Consider the following 19,500-nt stretch of genomic DNA (forward strand, 5'->3'; position numbering starts at 1 on the left):
TAGAGCAGGGGTTCCAGCTTCTGTCCCTTCAAACCTTCTAAGATACAGTGTGAAAGATATCCTTGCAGATCTGGTGTTTTATCCATCTTCAAGAGTAAAGCAGTTCCACAAGCTGGCCACCAGATAGTACAAAAGACCAAATCTGATAACTTGTGTAGGAAGCTGTTTGATCACATAGTGCATAACCTTGCTATCTTCTACATTGACAGTTCATGCTTAGAGGAAAGCCATTTAGTGGTATTTGGAAGTGGGAGCAATGTTATCTGATGAAGACTGAATGCTGTCTATAAACAGCAGAGCTAAGAGTATCTGCTCTCAAAAAGCATATTACCCTCTTATTTTTTCTTCAACTGTTATCAGCAATATGTCAGCACACTCAATTAGATATATGGTCACTGTGGTTTATATATATATAATGAAAAAAAAAAAAGACTTCAATATTATATATTGAAGCTTTTATATTATATACAGTACATATTGCTTATTGTGATCACTTTGGGACAGTTGATTTTTGATAACAATAAGCAAAGGATATAAAAAATAAAAATTGCATAATTTACTTCAAGCTATTGTTATAAACAACTTTTTAATAAGCAACAACATAAAATTTATTTAAAAAACTTATCTAGTGTTGTCTGTCATGTTTGAATATAGTAGTTCATGAATAAATTGCTATTGCTCATACTCATAATGCCTTTCAAAGTTTGTTGCTCTATGCTGCACACAGCAACAAAATATTCATAGAGCTTCTTGCATCTGGGCATTGGTTGCAGGAGCTTCTAATATTTGTTCTTCTATACTTCTATTGGGCTCACTCTCTTCTACTAGTTTAAAGTTCTCATTGGAAACAGCTTGACATATTTCCAACACTGTCATTGTAGCCACCACTTCAACGTTGTTATCAATATCCAAACAATCTTCAAATTCTTCTTTTGACATACTATGTGGGGTTTTATCAAAAATTAGATTTTTAAGATTTGTCTACTAACAAGACAATTTTTTGTTTTAATTTAAGATCCCACTTAACTAACCAATTGTTGAAAATGGCATTAGTCATCCCAGCATTTGCACTAGAACAGTAGTCAACAGGTAAACTTTTGACACCTTTAAAACACAGGATTTTCACTTTTTCCAATTACTAGGAGCTCTCGTTTCTCACCTTTCATATTAGCACAACAAAGAACAGTCACTCACTCTTTTGAAGATTTAAATCCTTCAGTACTTTCATTTTTAAACAAGTATGTTCATGCATTGCACAAAAATAGAGTCCTGTTTCGTCTGCATTGTAAATATCCTTGGGAGAATATTCAGCAATAATTTTTGGCCACTTGGTCTTAAATCATGCATCAGCTGATAATTTCTTCATCAGGAATATGCTTATACACAATATTCTCTCGCTTTTTCCACCAGTTAAACCAACCATCAGTTGCAGTGAAATTTTCTTTGCCCATTATTTTTGCAAGCTCTTCTGCTTTTTGATGCATCAAAGGCCCATTAATTGAAGCATTCTTTTCACAAACATCATCATCAATCCTGCCACGTATCCTCACGGGGCATACAGGATATGATAGTACTACGTGAAAAATTTACATCATTACTAACTTCCTATCTACAATTTTCCTCCAAATCAGTCTGTTACTTGTCAAGACTCCAACATTATCAGATCTTATATTTCTATCGTTTACGACACTTTTTACCGTATCAATCCACCTATATCTTGGTCTTTTTCCTGCCAACCTGGCAGAGAACACTTGTTTTGCTAATCTTTCCTAGCCCATTCTGTTTAAGTGACCATACCACCTGAGATTAGATCTACTAACACATTCCTGGATGCTGACAATGTCAAGTTCTTTCCTAATATCCTAATTTTTAATATGATATTGCCATTGATGCCATCTGTTCGGCCCCCTAATCTTTCTCAGGACTCTCATATCTGCAGTCTCGAGTCTTTGGTCAAGTGTTTTACTTCTGACCCAGCTCTCAGATCCATAAGTTAAAACTGGTTTGAACACGGTCTTGTATACAGCTAATTTAGTGTTCTGACTAATTTCTCTCTCATTCCATATGAATTTATTCAAATGACTTCCCATCATACCAGCTTTGCTGATTCTGTTGCCTACTTCCATATTTAATTTACCATCTTCACTAAAAATCGTGCCTAAGTAGCTGAAATGTTTTACTTGTTCCACAGGTTCTCCATTCACAACACAGTTGACATTTTCAATGATTCAGCCTATTTACATTGTCTTTGTCTTTTTAATGCTGACCTTCATACCATATCTATTACAACAGCTATTCAATTTAGTCAGAGAATCTTTCAGACTTGTAGCGGATTTATTAAGAAGTATAACATCATCCGCATAGGGCAAAGAGCTGACATTAACATCTCCAATTTTGATACCATTTTTAATACCACTTTCCTTCATAATGTGATCCATATAGATAATGAATAACAGAGGGGATAATGTACATCCTTGTCTCACACCAGATTTAACATTAAACCATCTTCCTGTACTTCCTTCAATTCTAACTGCTGACTTACAACTCAAATAAAGACTAAGTATTGCTTGATATAATGCCCCATTGACACCATATAACTGTAGCGTATTGAATAGCTTCTCTCTTGGCACCTTGTCATATGCCTTTTCCAAATACACAAAACTTAAATACAGATCTTTGTTATATTCCCATGATTTCTCCACTATTTGTCGTAAAGTGAAGATCTGATCCTGACAGCCTCTATTCGGCCTGAATCCAGCTTGTTCTTCACCAAGCTTTTCTTCCACAATTCTTCTCAACTGTTTCTCAAGTATACTTACATAGATCATGCTAGGAACACTCAGTAGGGAAATACCTCTGTAATTCTCACATTCAGTTTTATTTCCCTTTTTATATATGGGTACTATGAGAGCTCTACTCCAATCATCGGGAATTCATCCCTCTGTCCAGGCTTTCTGAACTATTAAGTGCAGCCACTGTAAGACTCTTATACCACCATATTTCAGCATTTCTGGTCGAATATCATCTACTCCTGCTGTCTTTCCACATTTCAAGCCTTTGATGGCTCTTTCTACTTCAGCTATGAATATGTATTCCTGACTGCGTGCCTGGTCAGTGTTTTTTACCACTCTGCTGTCATCACTGCTTGTTTCATTTAGCAGTTTTTCAAAGTAATTACTCCATACTTCAATGATATCTTTTTCTCCCGTTTTCATGTCACCTTTATCATCTCTAACTCCTTTTACAGCACTCTTAACTCCATTCCTCTTCTTCAACAACCTCCAGAATATTTTGCCACCTTCTTGATATTTATTTTCTATATTCTTGCCAAAGTCCTTCCATGACTTTTGTTTAGCTAGTTTTACACAGTGATTAGCTTTCTTACATTTGTCTCTGTATTCTCTAAGAGCACAAGTTGACTTATTTGGCAGGAACTTTTGATATGCTTTCTTCTTTTCGTTCACTGTCTCTTTAACTTCCTGTGTCCACCATGGAGTTCTAATTTTTCTATCTTTGCAGACAACTTTACCACATGCCTCTCTAGCTTTCTTCAAGGCTTGCCACTGAATCTCCAAGGTTTGATTCCTGTTCTCAAACTCTTTCATTTTTTCTTCAATAATCTTTGTGTATTTTAGTCTGCAGTTCACATCTGAGAGCTGCTCAACTTTTATTCGCTTTAAAACTTTCTTACATGTTATTCTTTTCAATATGCAATTCAATTTTATCCTGCTCAAGACTAAATAGTGATCACTTCCAATTTCAAATCCTCTGTACACTCTGGTTTCCTGCACCAGGGAAAAAACATCACTATCAACAATAACATAGTCAATGAGACTTTTCTTATTCCTTGCCTCTTCTCTCCATGTGAATTTGTGCACATTTTTATGTTGGAACATGGTGTTAGTAATAACCAGTCCATGTCCTGAGCAGAAATCCAACAGATATTTGCCATTATTATTAGCTTTGCTCTTTTCTCCAAATTTTCCCAAAATTATGCGAGACATACAGAAATATTTCTGTATGTCTCACAATCATTTCCTATTCTGCTATTTAGATCCCCAACAAGGACCAACTTTTCTTTTTTCATTGTGTCAGTTGCTTTTTCTAAAGCCTCAAAAAATTCCTCCATTCTACCTTAGTAGATCCTTCTGTGGGACCATAGGCACAAATAAGGCACATTGTCCAGTTTCCCATTCTCATATTTGCCCACATTACTCTACTTGAGACTGACTGCCATTCAAGAAGATTAGCCTTGTATTTTGTGTTGAATACTATGGCTACTCCTTCTTTTCCTTGATTGTCATTGCCTGAATATAACATTTTGTATTTATTGCTCACATAGATCTCACCAGTTTTTGTTTTTTTTTTTGTTTCAGTCACCCCTATTATGTCAATCTGTTACGTATCTAATTCCTCAGTTAGCTCCATTTCTTTGCCATTCAGGCTTCTTATGTTGATAGTACCGATCTTTAACTCTGGTGATGTTGAGTTGGGGTGTGTTTTCAGATTTGTTTAAATAATTAAATAATTAAAAATAAATAATAAATAAATAAATAAATAATTAATAAATAAATAAATAAATAATAATAATTATATTGAGGAAATTTAATCTTAGCTACATAGGTGGCACTTTGTGAATATAACAGTTATTGTTTAATTAGCCTTGTACCAGTACTGATGATGCCTGTGATAATCAGGTGAAAATTCTAAAAATAAAGAATAATTGACGTGAGTTAATTCCGTTATTATAATAGTTAGTAATGATGTGGTAAGGTATCTACAAAATATATTTCATGCTCTGTGTTGATCTTTTATTGCTGCCTGTCACTGTACTGCTCTGGCTCTGGATAGTGGAAATTAATATGTTTTTGTAATTGAACAGTATTAATTTTTACAAGATGGGGAAAAAAGTATTCCAGTCAGCCTGGTCCATTTTCTGCCTGAGAATCCATGTAGAAGACCATGGTTCCCGTGAAGACCTTGTGCAAATAACAGGAAAATGATTGTTCTATATATGTTCTCTTAGACTCTCCCACATGAGCAGTGGTAAAATGGCAGGAGAGCAGATTGTAAGAAAGTACAGTCTATTATTCAAAAGGGGAAGGGCATCATTTTCAAGAATCTGTTTAATCATATGACTTCATCCACTTGTGTTGGCACTATCCGCACAGAGTATTTTGCCCATTAAAGTTATAAAGTATGCCTGAACCTATACTTATAAGCTCAGGCAGCAGCAAGATCATTTTCATTTAACTCGGCTCCTAGTGGTAAATAAATGAACATAATGTAATAAGAAATCCCACAGATAGGTGAACTGCCACTGCTTTCAGAGCAGTATTAAGCTGGACATGAAGAAGTATGACTGCACACTAGGATAACTAATCCACTATGAGCAGGGCCAGCTCCAGTTCTGTCCTTGAATACAGCAGTGAAATTCCTCAAGATCTTTCATGGAGTTTTAAATATGTTTCCTGCAGGCAGACAGAAAGAAAATGGCTTGTGTTTATAAAATAAAAATTTTGGTGAAACACACAACAATTCCATCATAAAAATTTTCCTTTTGTTTTGGCTTCATAGACTTGTCTGATTTCCAGGAAGTTGAGGGTTTACCTTTGTCAGGTTTATCATTATCAATTGATTTTGAGAAGTATGGATAGCCACTGTCTATCTCTTCCTCTGGAAAAATATTCAATATATCAACTGATGTGTTGGGATCATTTGGTAAATTTAATTTACATTCAAGAGGATACTGTAGTATCCATTTTTATTCTGAGGAAGCATCTGGAGGATTATCTCTAAGTGTTATCCTTGCCACAATTTTTGACAAGTGGGTTCTCATCAAAATAGATCATGCAAGTGATGCACTCTACAGAGAAGCACTCATGATAATAAAATTCAAGCATGATGACATTATGGATGGTGGAACATACAAATATGTTGACATTTTCTTAATTGCCACCTTCTCACAGCATAAGAGGATCTCATGGCAGGAGTAGTGGTGGCTAACTTCCTTTTTGCATTGAAGCATGATATATTTTGTTCTGTTTTAAATCTTTTGTATTTCTCTTTCATCCTTCCACTTCTAGCATGCATGGAAGTAAGCTGGATGATCTCCCTCACAGTTGACACATTTAGCTTTCTTTGCAGAGCAAGATCTGTTATCATGCTTTTTACTACCACATCACGCAGTCTGGACATGTCTATATTTCTGACATTTAAACCATCTCAGGATTAGAGCTGTACAGTCTAATAGGACAGCTGAGATACCCTGCTTTTACAGATGTTGAAGGTTTTAGGTGCATCAAAAGTAAGGATGATGTTCCTGGTCAGAACCAGGTGACTATCTCTACATATCAGGATACACGTCATACCTGTCTGTCACTATGTGATCTTTAAGCTCTAAACATATCTCCTCACTAGGAACATCAAGGAGATCCATTCTAATATCATCACTCCTCTACAAGAATTGAGTGTTTTACGAGGTGTTACTGTGACTGGTATCCACCCACGATGTTGCTCTCAGTAGTTTTTCCGAATGTTGCTGACATGATGTTTCTACAAGGACGTCACCAGCCCGTCCTTCTAAACCCTTTAGAATAAAGAGGAGTGACATTTTCCCTACTGGCTTTTCACCAATCATGAATGTTGAGACAAATCGTATATTAATACTAGTCTCACTTCTTGTTTCTTACCCCTGTTATCAAATTATGTATCTATAGTATCAATACTTGGGGACTTTGTTAGGGCACTTGACACATTTGAGGATGAAGAATTCATGCTCAAGGGTTTTGTTTTTTTGGTTCAGCACCAGAACTCTCCACCCACCATGGAGCCACACACACAGATGCCCACTAACTGGCACCACAGTAAGCCTGTGAGCCTCCATCTCTAAACCATTGGGTAGGAGACTTACTGCAACAAGTCCACTAGCCAATTGATTGTGGCTGGGAAACCTGTCTTTGCTAAAGTAAAAGCAAAATAGTTCAAAACTACTAGATCCCCCTTTCCAGATGTCCAAGAGTTGCAACACATGGCAAACAGAGTGGCAGGATATTGGATCCAGTGATAGCAGTCTGGAAGAAAAGCAAAGAAAAAGAGGAAGAATTAAAAGATTGAGTACCATCACCAAGATGCCCCCCCCCCCATCCTCCACCATGAACAGGTGCCCCACAGGGAAGGGAAAGCAGTTTTTGTGATGTGGACACTGAAGTTTCCAAGGAAGATAGGCTTCAAATCCTGACATGAGCATGGATGTTTGTGATTATCTTTAAGTGGGAGATGAATTTCATCGCCCAGTGTGAGATCTGAAGCGGCTCGAAAAAGTTCCATTTGGTCTCTAGAGCAGGGTTTTCAGACTATGTTAAAAAAAAAAAAATCTTTAGCCAACTCATGGTACAAAATGTACTATATGTTTTGCAAATAACCTTTCATAGTGGGCACAACATAAAAAAAAAAGCTAATCAAAGAGGCCAGAGTGGTTCTCAGAATTTGGAGAGTGATAGAGACAACAGATGAATGCAACAAAGTGTGGGAAGAAATTTTTAAGAAAGTAGATAAACGTGATTCAAAATTCAGCATTCTCTGACACTTGAGATGTCAGTATCAGTGAATGCATGTATGCCATTCTTGTGAAAAAAAAATAAATTGTGTAAATTATTAGCTTGGTTTGGACAATTAAGGTCACCAACTGAGGTTCCATTAGGAATAACAACGATTTCCTGACTGTAGGCATTAGTGTATATGGAAACTGTTTTTTTGCAAGTATTTTTAATGTGTTGTGGGTCTCTGTTTTTTTTTTCCCAGGGGGAAGGGAGAGGAAGGGGGATTATTTTTTTAATATTTTTTTAGTATTCCATGGAAAAACAGAGTTGAAATATGCTGTCTTTTCACTGTTAGTATGGAAGAAGAGTTAAATACAGAGTAGGGACATGCAAAGATAAGTAAAAGACTCAAGGACAAACTACTTGCACCAAGGGATACCTACAATCAGATATAATGCTGAATAAACTGGATCATTAGATCAATAAAACAAATACTGTGTTTGTATTAAACATAAATAGTGGAACACAACAACAGTGTAAAAGACAGCCTAGAAATTAGGTGGAAATATTGAACACAATGATGAACATAGAAAAGGAATCCAATCAGGATTTCAGGGGCACACTCTATACAAGTTATTATATTATATTCAAATATACTGCTATTATATTCAAGTATAAAAATTCATATAATTACCTGGAACAGGACCACAATTGGGACCCATGTCTCTTGGAATATACATAGTGTTCACATTCTAAAAAAATAATTTAATAACGATTTTATAAAAAGAAATTACTTTCTATATTTCAAAAAAATATCCAAAGTAATTACACTAACCAACCATTAAATTTCAAAACTGTTCAAATGGTCAAAATTATGATAATATAATTGCAACAACAAAAAGTATAATATACAGAGCCCCCCCCCCCCTCTATATCTTATGAAGGGAGGGCTCATAGATTAAAAACAAAATATAGTTTTAAGTCGTTATTTTCATGCATGCCTGATCAACAAATTAATATTTTTCAATAGAATTTCTCCTGTGTAACGAGTTTTTTTGAGGATTTTGCAAGTATTCAGAAAACATTTTCTCCTCTCTGCTTTGATTCATGATTTTCAAAATGAATACTCTTGAAATGTGGTTACTGGCTTCAGTTTAGAAAATAGCCAAAATCTGATGGCACCATGTCTGGGCTGTAGGGAGGTTGTTTTATAACTTTAAGTTGGACCACTTCAATAGTCAATAAACATGACCCATTCAGCCTCACACTGTCATGTTGCAAATGCAGTGGCTATTCTTTAGCATGAACACAATTCTTTGTTTCAGCCTGTTCAAGGACTTCACATAACACTGTGAATTTAATGCTGTTCCCCCCATCATATAAGTCCTGCATAATGACACCTATGTTATCTCAATAGACAATGAGCATGCATTTTTCAACAAAGGGTTTTGTTTTGGTTCTCATGATAAGATGAAACATTCTGTAGACTGAATTTTCATTTTGGGATTGTCATCCTCGGCCACATATTAAAAAAAAAAAAAGAAGAAGAACATTATCTTCCCTTTCATAATACTGGAGAAATCAGTGACAAACTGATTCTTGTCTGCTTTATTTTTCTAGTCAACTGCCATGGCATCCAACATGTGCATACTTGATTTTAGCCCAATTCTGTGCAGATTTGGTTAACTCATGCTAATACAATGTTCAATTCCAATGCTAATTATCTGGCTCACTTGACAATTTTCTCTGATTAACTGCTTTTAGAAATCATCAAATGCATTGCTTATAGAAAACTATCATTTGCAGTTAGTCACTGCCTGTGATGATTTCCATTTCATGATTAGTTAAAAGAGAAATTATAACCAATCATAAGGAATATTACAGAGACCCAACAACTACAATATTCACACCAGTGGTTGCTTCATAAAAACCTTATAATTCATCACTGATTTAAATAGTACTCACATTTTCATGCATCAAAATGATTACTGCAAGATATTTTACACACTATTACACAAGAAATATAATTTCAACTATATACCACTGTATGTACAAATGTAGTTCCCCACATATGAGAGGCGGAAAAGAAGAAGTTTACTGATATTTTTCTCGAAGAGCTAGATGGAATAAAAGAGAAATTGGAGAATCAAGTTCAGTGTGTTTGAAAATGTACCAAAGAGGAATGCTGGCAGTTGTTGCACTTGTTTTTACAGACCTAACAGGAAGGCCAATTAAACATGCAAACAATATTCTAAGGATGGGATATTTGCAATATGAAGTAATGAAGAAACAAAATAAGATTAGACATGTTTTACAGACCATCATGCTCCTAACACTGTGCATACATAAGCTTTATTTTCAGAATGCTCCTCATAATATTATAAAATTCCTTTCTAAACATTTAAACATTTCAAATAACAAACTTGCAATATTTCAACTGCAAAACAGAAACATGCATTTTAACTAACTTATTTTTTATTTCTTATATCTTTAAACAAATTAATTGAACTATTTCAAAAATATATTGCCGAGTACATAACACATGACACCTGAAAACATCACCAGCATCCTGAATGGACAACCCACAGAACAAGTAAAACATTTCAGCTATTTAGGCACAAATTTTAGTGAAAATGGCAAATTAAATATGGAAATATTATTATTACATCACACCTCCAGGGAGTCCAAAGACTTACTGAGGGAGGGCATCTACTCTACGACTCTTCGTCTCACTACTCCACCAACGCCATCTACCGCCGACTACTACCACTAGTACTTTCGCAGACAATCACAACATCCATGCCCACGGCGGGATTCAAACCCGCAGCATTTTGGCTGGAGAGCGGATACGCTAACCACTCGGCCAACCAGGCCAGCAAATAGGCAAGAGAATTAGCCAAGCTGGTATTGGAAGGAAGTCACTGAATAAGTTTATATGGAATATGAGAAAAATTAGTCAACACACTGAACTTAGTGTATACAAGACGGTGTTCAAACCTATTGTAGCTTATGTATCTGAAAGCTGGGTTAAAAATAAAACACTTGATCGAAGACTAGGGACCACATACATGAGTTCTGAGAAAGATTAGGGGAGTAAACAGATGGCATCAATGTATCATTTAAAATTGGAATATTAGGAATGAACCTCACATTGTTTAGCATTTAGGAATGTGTTAGTAGAGCTAACCTCAGGTGGGTTTTAAATAGAATAGGAGAGGAAATATTAGCAAAACAAGTGTTACTTGCCAGGATGACAGGAAAAAGACCTACAGGAAAGCCAAGATCTATGTGGATGATGTAGTTAAAAGCCTTAGAATACAAAAATATAAGATCTGAAAATATTGGAGTCTTAAGAGATAACATATTCACCTGGAAGAAAATTTTTAATGGGATGTTGGTAATGCCAACTTTTTTTTCATGTAGTACTATCATAACCTGTAACCCCCCCAACAAGGTACATGTCAGGATTCTGATGACATTCTGATGTATCATTTAAAATTGGAATATTAGGAATGAACCTCACATTGTTTAGCATTTAGGAATGTGTTAGTAGAGCTAACCTCAGGTGGGTTTTAAACAGAATAGGAGAGGAAATATTAGCAAAACAAGTGTTACTTGCCAGGATGACAGGAAAAAGACCTCCAGGAAAGCCAAGATCTATGTGGATGATGTAGTTAAAAGTGCCTTAGAAAACAGAAATATAAGATCTGAAAATATTGGAGTCTTAAGAGATAACATATTCACCTGGAAGAAAATTTTTAATGGGATGTTGGTAATGCCAACTTTTTTTTCATGTAGTACTATCATAACCTGTAACCCCCCCCAACAAGGTACATGTCAGGATTCTGATGACAATATGTTGATGAGGATGGTATGGTAGTATTCTCTTTTCTTTTCATGAAGCATGGAGTGATTGATCAGAATGGGAGAGGAAAGATTAGCAAAACAAGTGTTCTCTTCCAGATTGATAGGAAAAAGATCCAGAGGAAGATCAAGATATAGGTGGACTGATATGGTAAAAAGTGCCTTAGAAGATAGAAATATAAGATTTGATAATGTTGGAGTCTTGACAGGTAACAGACTGATTTGGAGGAAAATTGTAGATAGGAAGTTAGTAATGATGTAAATTTTTCGTGTAGTACTGTCATATCATGTACACTCCTTGAGGGTATATACCAGGAAGATAAATAGTAAAAGGCATAACTTAGATGTGACAAAATGCTTGACTTATCATTTACTGTAATATGTTTAGTTGCCTTGACATTTTTATATCTGGTTAGACTGAATTCTGCATTATATTTTTGAGTACATATATAAAACACCATTTGTCATCTTTAACTCAGGAATTGTAAATCGTAACTTCATTTTGATTAAAGCATTTTTGGATATATGATGTTTTAACAGATTTTGATATCCTATGCTACAATAAAAATTGTAATTTTTGAATTAGATATTTCTGCGTATAAATAATACATTATAAAAAATGGAATATATATCAGGAATTTGATGATGATGGCTTATTTTTGCTTATGGTTCCACAGAAAGTTCTATCAAGGAAGATGGAAGAATTTTTTGAGGCATTATAGAGAGGGCAACTGGCTCAATGAAAAAGGAAAAGTTGTGCTTGTTGGAGATCTAAACAGCAGAGTTATTGCTAACACCATATGAATTTGTGCACATAAAAATGTGCACAAATTCACATGGAGAGAAGATGCAAACAATAAGACAAGTCTCATTGACTATGTTATAGTTGATAGCGATGTTTTTCCAATGGTTCAGAACACAAGAGTATACAGAAGATTTGAAATAAGAAGTGATCACCATTTAGTGTTGAGTAGGATAAAATTGAATTTCATATTGAGAAGGGTGTTTAAAAAAGTTTTAAAATGAATCAAAGTTGAGCAACTTTCAAAGGTGAACTATAGACTCAAATACACAAACATCATCAAAGAAATAATGAAAAAATTTGAAAACAAAAACAAAACCTTGGAACAAATCCTGAAGAAAACAATGATTGATTCAGCCAGAGAGGCATGTGGTGAGGTTGTCTGTAAGGTCAGAAAAATTACAACTTCATGGTGGACTCAGGAAGTTAAATAGGCAGCCAAGGAAAAGAAGAAAGCATATAGAAACTTCCTAGCAAGTCAGCTTGTGCTCTTAGAGAATACAGAGAAAAATGTACAAAAGCAAAGCACTATGTAAAACTAGATAAACAAAAGTAATGGGAAAACTTTGGTAATAACATAAAAAATAAATATCAGGAAGGTTGCAAAAGCTTAGAAATGGAGAAGAAAGTACTGCTGATAAAGGTGACATGAAAACCTGAAGATAATGATGCTCTAGATTTCTAGAGTAATTACTCTGAAAGACTGCTAAATAAAACAAGCAGTGTCAGCACAATGATAGAAAACAGTTATGTGATGTAAATAGGACATTATATCAAGCAATACATAGTCTCTATTTAAGTTGTAAGTCAGCAGTTAGAATTGAAGGAAATACAGGTAGATGGTTTGAAGTAAAATCAGGTGTGCAACAAGGGTGCATATTATCTCCACTTATTTATTTTCTATATGGATCACATTATGAAGGAAAGTGGTATTAAATCTCATATCAAAATTGGTGATGTTAATCTTGGCTCTTTACTTTATGCAGATGACATTACACTTTTGAATAAATCTAACGCAAGTCTGCAAGATTTCCTGACTAAACAGAATAACTGTTGCAATAAATCTGATATGAAAAGCAGCATTAAAAAGACAAAGTCAATGATGACAGGCAGAAACATTGAAAATATCAACTGTGTCCTGACTGATGAACCTATAAAACAAGTAAAACATTCCAGCTATTCATGCACAATTTTTGTTTTTTTACATCAGTGCCATTTTAGGTTCATACAGTTAATTAAAGAGAGTGCTGAAACACTTCTAAACTGCCCAAACTTAAATCAAAATGAATGCCTATCCATTGCCAAGATTTGGGAGTCTCATCCTCATTAATGGCAGGTAACAGTATGCCCCCCCCCCTGCTTTTAAATATAATGAGGTATCATTCAGTTATTTATCTACATTTTGTTGATTTTTGTATTTCAAATAATTTTAATTTTGGCTTTAATTGTATTCTCATTAATTTTGTAACCACCTATATGGTGGCATTCCAGAACAATGGCTCAGCTCTATAAATAGGATTAACATTCTTTGTACTAGCCTCACCTTGTGATTATGCTGATACAATGATGACGGCATATTAATTTTGGCCTGAAATATTTGCAATAATAAAAATTATTATTCTTGTGAATATGTATATAATAATCTTTATTATGCAAAAGTGCCATTAAAATCTTGTTCAACTTCTTGTCAAGCATATTATACCTCATAACCAAGTGGAAAGACTCCATAACAAGGAAGTTATAAACATGCAGGGATCAAATGACAGCTTATTGTAGTGAATTTCTTTACCATGGTACTGATGCTATGTAACTTTTGATTTTTTGACAAAACATTTTTTATTTTTAGATTTATTTAAATTTAAATGATGTAAATGAACCTTTAACCAGAAATATATTTGACAATTTTTCATTACCTATCAGAGTAGTTATTTGTTAATATTTCAGTTGCCTGTACTATTTCTGTTTTAATGGATAAGTGAGTCATCATAGCTTGGTTAGTAACAATGCTGATCTTAGGTCCTTAAAACCTGGGAACAAATCCTGATTAGAGTTGAAGAATTTTCCTGAGATCTTTTCAAATGAAGTTAAGTGACCTCATAAGGAGTTGCAGAATTTTTACATCTTGCGAAACAGATAAAACCAAGCTGAGAGTACACAAAAGTGACAGAGCAGACTCCGTGGAATTAACTGTCCTGTTACAGCATTACTTAGATTTATGAAGCCAATTATTTGAACATGACAGAAGACTGAGCCTAACATGTTAAGAGAAAGGTGACGTGAAGGGGAATATAATTCATACATCAAACAACATTAATCACAACTCCAGAATACAAAACACTTTTTTTTTAAATTTTATTTAAAAAATTTTTTTTCCCAATACATTGTTTTAGTTTTGCTTAGATTGATTTTCATTCCAAAAGTTTTGCATTCTTCATTTAAAATGTTTGTTTTTTCCAACTTTTCTTTAGATTCTGCAAGAATAATATTGTCTGCATATTTGATGTGGTTGATATTCATGGCATATATTTGTAGACCTGGTTCTTCAGCTATAGATTTGCATATTTCTTCAAGATAAATAAATTTGCTGAAAGTGGGAACCCTGCATTACTCCTTTTTCTACTTTGAATTTGTCTGTTTTTATTTTATTGAATTTGAAATGTTTTATGAAATATTTTTTCAATTTTATTTCATTTCACTATATGAATTTTCTCCAGTGTAAATGAATTCAAAGCTAGGTGGGATGGCCATAATTTGAGTTAGAATGGGATTCAGATAGTGAGTCCTGAAACTCCTCGGGATATCCAAATCAGTAATAAAAAACTAGTAATAAGTCTTCTCATAAACTTTCTTTAACTACTTTTATCAATAATTTACATTTTAAAGAATTTTCCCTACATTCTCTAGATGCATATGCTAATTTAATTTCCTGGAATTTTCTGTATGATTTCTTCTTTTCTTAAATGCTCAATTCTGCCATGGGGTTCTTATTATTTTTTCCCTCCATCACTGCATTCAACTTTACCAAATGCTTCTACGGCTGAGTCAATCCATTCGGTTTTTGACAATGGTGCCTCTCCTCAGTAATTTGTGCATAACCTACAATATCCATCTGAAACCCTATACTTTTTTTTTGCTATATATCATTCACTGATATGCAATATGCTTTACAGAACAATACAGTAAACAAGAACATTAACATGTGACTTCATACTGATCTGTATACCGAATGATTATTTTTCCCATACTGCATTACCATTACCAAGTTGTTGTTTCTTTAATGAAATATCTTTAAGTAACTAGATGCTTTTGTGTGAACTTGCTAATGAACTTCTCACACAGAATTATGTTATTGCTCCTATTTTTCTTTCCTTCTTCCTCCAGTTGGCATACAAAGTATTACACATACATCTTTACATTTCTTCTCACCTGGTCTATAGGTCTATATGTGCACAATTAACCACCCAACTGGCCATGACGTCTATAGACGTCAAGGTTACCATGGATGCGAAGTGCATATTAAAATTGTAATATCATTGATATTACACTGAAATATATGATGGATACGAATTGTATGCGGAGTGATGTATTTTATCCATATGGCCGGTTGGATGGTTAAGAATTATTCTGTATTTTCAGGTTGCAGAAAGAGGAGGAATATGCCAAACTTCAGGGACACATTACTTGAGTGACTTAAAGAAAAAAAAGTCTGCAACAACATACTTCCAAAATAAATACTGAATGATTAGAAAATAGTCATTTCATGATTTAGCTACTACTAAGCTAAATCTAATCTATCATCATCATCATCAAATTCTTGCCATGTACCCTCAAGGGTATGACAGTACTACATGAAAAAATTACATCATTACTAACTTCCTATCTACAATTTTCCTCCAAATCAGTCTGTTACTTGTCAAGACTCCAACATTATCAGATCTTATATTTCTATCGCCTAAGGCACTTTGTACTGTATCAATCCACCTATATCTTGGTCTTCCTCTGGGTCGTTTTCCTGCCAACCTGGCAGAGAACACTTGTTTTGCTAATCTTTCCTCTCCCATTCTATTTAAGTCACCATACCACCTGAGATTAGCTCTGCTAATGCATTCCTGGATGCTGACAATGTCAAATTCTTTTCTAATATCCTCATTTTTAATATGATATTGTTATTGATGCCATCTGTTCAAGCCTCTAATCTTTCTCAGGACTCTCATATCTGCGGTCTCTAGTCTTTGGTCAAGTGTTTTACTTCTGACCCAGCTCTCAGATCAATAAGTTAAAACTGGTTTGAACACTGTCTTGTATAGAGCTAATTTAGTGTTCCGACTAATTTCTCTCTTATTCCATATGAATTTATTCAATTGACTTCCCACCATACCAGCTTTGCTGATTCTGTTGTCTATTTCCATATTTAATTTACCATCTTCGGTAAAAATTGTGCCTAAGTAGCTGAAATGTTTTACTTGTTCCACAGGTTCTCCATTCACAACACAGTTGACATTTTCAATGATTCTGCCTATTTTCATTGTCTTTGTCTTTTTATTGCTGACCTTCATACCATATCTATTACAACAGCTATTCAATTTAGTCAGAGAATCTTGCAGACTTCTAGCGGATTTATTTAGAAGTATAACATCATCCGCATAAAGCAAAGAGCTGACATTAACATCTCCAATTTTGATATCAGGTTTAATACCACTTTCCTTCATAATGTGATCCATATAGATAATGAATAACAGAGGGGATAATGTACATCCTTGTCTCACACCAGATTTAACATTAAACCATCTTCCTGTACTTCCTTCAATTCTAACTGATGACTTACAACTCAAATACAGACTAAGTATTGCTTGATATAATGCCCCATTGACACCATATAACTGCAGCGTATTGAATAGCTTCTCTCTTGGCACCTTGTCATATGCCTTTTCCAAATCGACAAAACTTAAATACAGATCTTTGTTATATTCCCATGCTTTCTCGACTATTTGTGAAGATCTGATCCTGACAGCCTCTATTTGGCCTGAATCCAGCTTGTTCTTCACCAAGCTTTTCTTCCACAATTCTTCTCAACCGTTTCTCAAGTATACTTGCGTAGATCTTGCCAGGAACACTCAGTAGGGAAATACCTCTGTAATTCTCACATTCAGTTTTATTTCTCTTTTTATATATGGGTACTATGAGAGCTCTACTCCAATCATCAGGAATTCGTCCCTCTGTCCAGGCTTTCTGAACTATGCAGTGCAGCCACTGTAAGACTTTTATACCACCATACTTCAGCATTTCTGGTCGAATATTATCTACTCCTGCTGCCTTTCCACATTTCAAGCCTTTGATGGCTTTTTCTACTTCAAGTATGGATATGTATTCCTGACTGCATGCCTGGTCAGTGTTTTTTATCACTGTGCTGTCATCACTGCTTGTTTCATTTAGCAGTTTTTCAAAGTAATTACTCCATACTTCAAGGATATCTTTTTCTCCTGTTTTCATGTCACCTTTATCATCTCTAACTCCTTTTACAGCACTCTTTCCTCCATTCCTAAGCTTCTTCAACAACCTCCAGAATATTTTGCCACCTTCTTGATATTTATTTTCTATATTCTTGCCAAAGTCCTCCCATGACTTTTGTTTAGCTAGTTTTACACACTGTTTAGCTTTCTTACATTTGTCTCTGTATTCTGTAAGAGTAAAAGCTGACTTATTTGCCAGGAACTTTTGATATGCTTTCTTCTTTTCCTTCACTGCCTCTTTAACTTCCTGTGTCCGCCAGGGAGTTCTGATTTTTTTATCCTTGCACACAACCTCGCCACATGCCTCTCTGGCAGAATCAATCAATGTTTTCTTCAGAGTTTGCCACTGAATCTCCAAGGTTTGATTCCTGTTCTCAAACTCTTTCATTTTCTTTTCAATAATCTTTCTGTATTTTAGTCTACAGTTAACATCTGAGAGCTGCTCAACTTTTATTCGCTTTAAAACTTTCTTACATGTTATTCTTTTTCAATATGAAATTCAATTTTATCCTGCTCAAGACTAAATAGTGATCACTTCCAATTTCAAATCCTCTGTACACTCTGGTGTCCTGCACCAGGGAGAAAACATCACTATCAACAATAACATAGTCAATGAGACTTTTCTTATTCCTTGCCTCTTCTCTCCATGTGAATTTGTGCACATTTTTATGTTGGAACATGGTGTTAGTAATAACCAGTCCATGTCCTGAGCAGAAATCCAACAGATATTTGCCATTATTATTAGCTTTGCTCTTTTCTCCTAAATATATCTCCTAAATCTAATCTAAATATATCTAAATCTACTAATGAAAAGATTCTGGCTTTATTTTCAAATTAGAAGTATATGTTGGCATACACTACATTTTGTGTATGATGCTAATTCTATCCATTAAAGTTGTTTAAAACCTAAGGCACTTGGGTAGACCAAGAGTTAGATAATCTGTGAATCTGGCTCAGAAGACAAGAAAAGGATTTTTTTTTTTTTTTTGAACCAATTCAGGATCTCCAGTAAGCAATGTGGTGGTATTACACTGAATACTTGTAAATAAAATTCTTTTCAAGCTTATCTCCATACCTTAGAATTCTTGAACTGGTTGTTTAGAGGATGCTTAGTAAACAATGTTTATAGCATTCGTTAGTATAGCACCCTGAAAAAGCAAGCTTCATTTCGTTCTCTGTGGGTAGGGAGATAACCTAGTCACATTCAATTCTACTAAACATAGTACTGCATTTTTTTTAAAAAAAATTTAAAGGATTTAATTTTTCCTTTCCTCATCCCTAGTAATACACAAATCACTAAAAAGAATCACTCCTCCTTTTTGAACTTACATCTACCTCTAGTCTTTCCTAGTAAGAAAGCACTATATCAAATATCAACTTGCTTTCTCGGCCTCTAAAAAACTTTCCATCCTTATCACTCAAGATACTATTTTCATCCACTTATCTACTAAAACTGTACAAATCTGAAATATGCCCAACCTTGTAATACTGTTCAATGATCCTTCTCTCTCAGTGATTCACTTCATCAACCATTAGCTTTATGGCTCTTCTATAAGTACTTCCATGGCTGGAACTCCACATGCACCATTTCTCTGCTTTTTTTTTTTTTTTTGCTGAGCCTGTTAAAATGCAGAAGCTGCCTAATATCTTTTATAGTGCAATTCAAACTTGATTTTCCTCTTCCATTTTCATTTCAGCTACTCCTATTTTGTAAAACAGCCTTCTTCCAAAATCATTTCTCAGTAACTACAACCCCCTCCCCCCGGCTTTCAAAAAAAAAAAA

General features: G+C 34.7%; 1 protein-coding gene across 3 annotated transcripts in view; it reads right to left on the reverse strand.

Moving 5' to 3' along the window:
- The window catches only part of LOC150092606 (serine/threonine-protein phosphatase 1 regulatory subunit 10-like), a 447,296-nt gene that overhangs the window by 12,350 nt on the left and 415,446 nt on the right, over positions 1 to 19,500 (reverse strand). For all 3 annotated transcript variants that reach the window (XM_090414736.1, XM_090414735.1, XM_090414737.1), the window contains one exon: positions 8,236 to 8,293. In XM_090414736.1, coding sequence (XP_090270862.1) covers positions 8,236 to 8,293 — 58 coding nt within the window. The remainder of the gene's footprint in view (positions 1 to 8,235; positions 8,294 to 19,500) is intronic.

The sequence above is a fragment of the Typopeltis vanoorti genome, chromosome 25, assembly GCF_054136105.1.
Source record: "Typopeltis vanoorti isolate ZY-2024b chromosome 25, IOZ_Tvanoo_1.0, whole genome shotgun sequence".
NCBI lineage: Eukaryota > Metazoa > Arthropoda > Arachnida > Uropygi > Thelyphonidae > Typopeltis > Typopeltis vanoorti.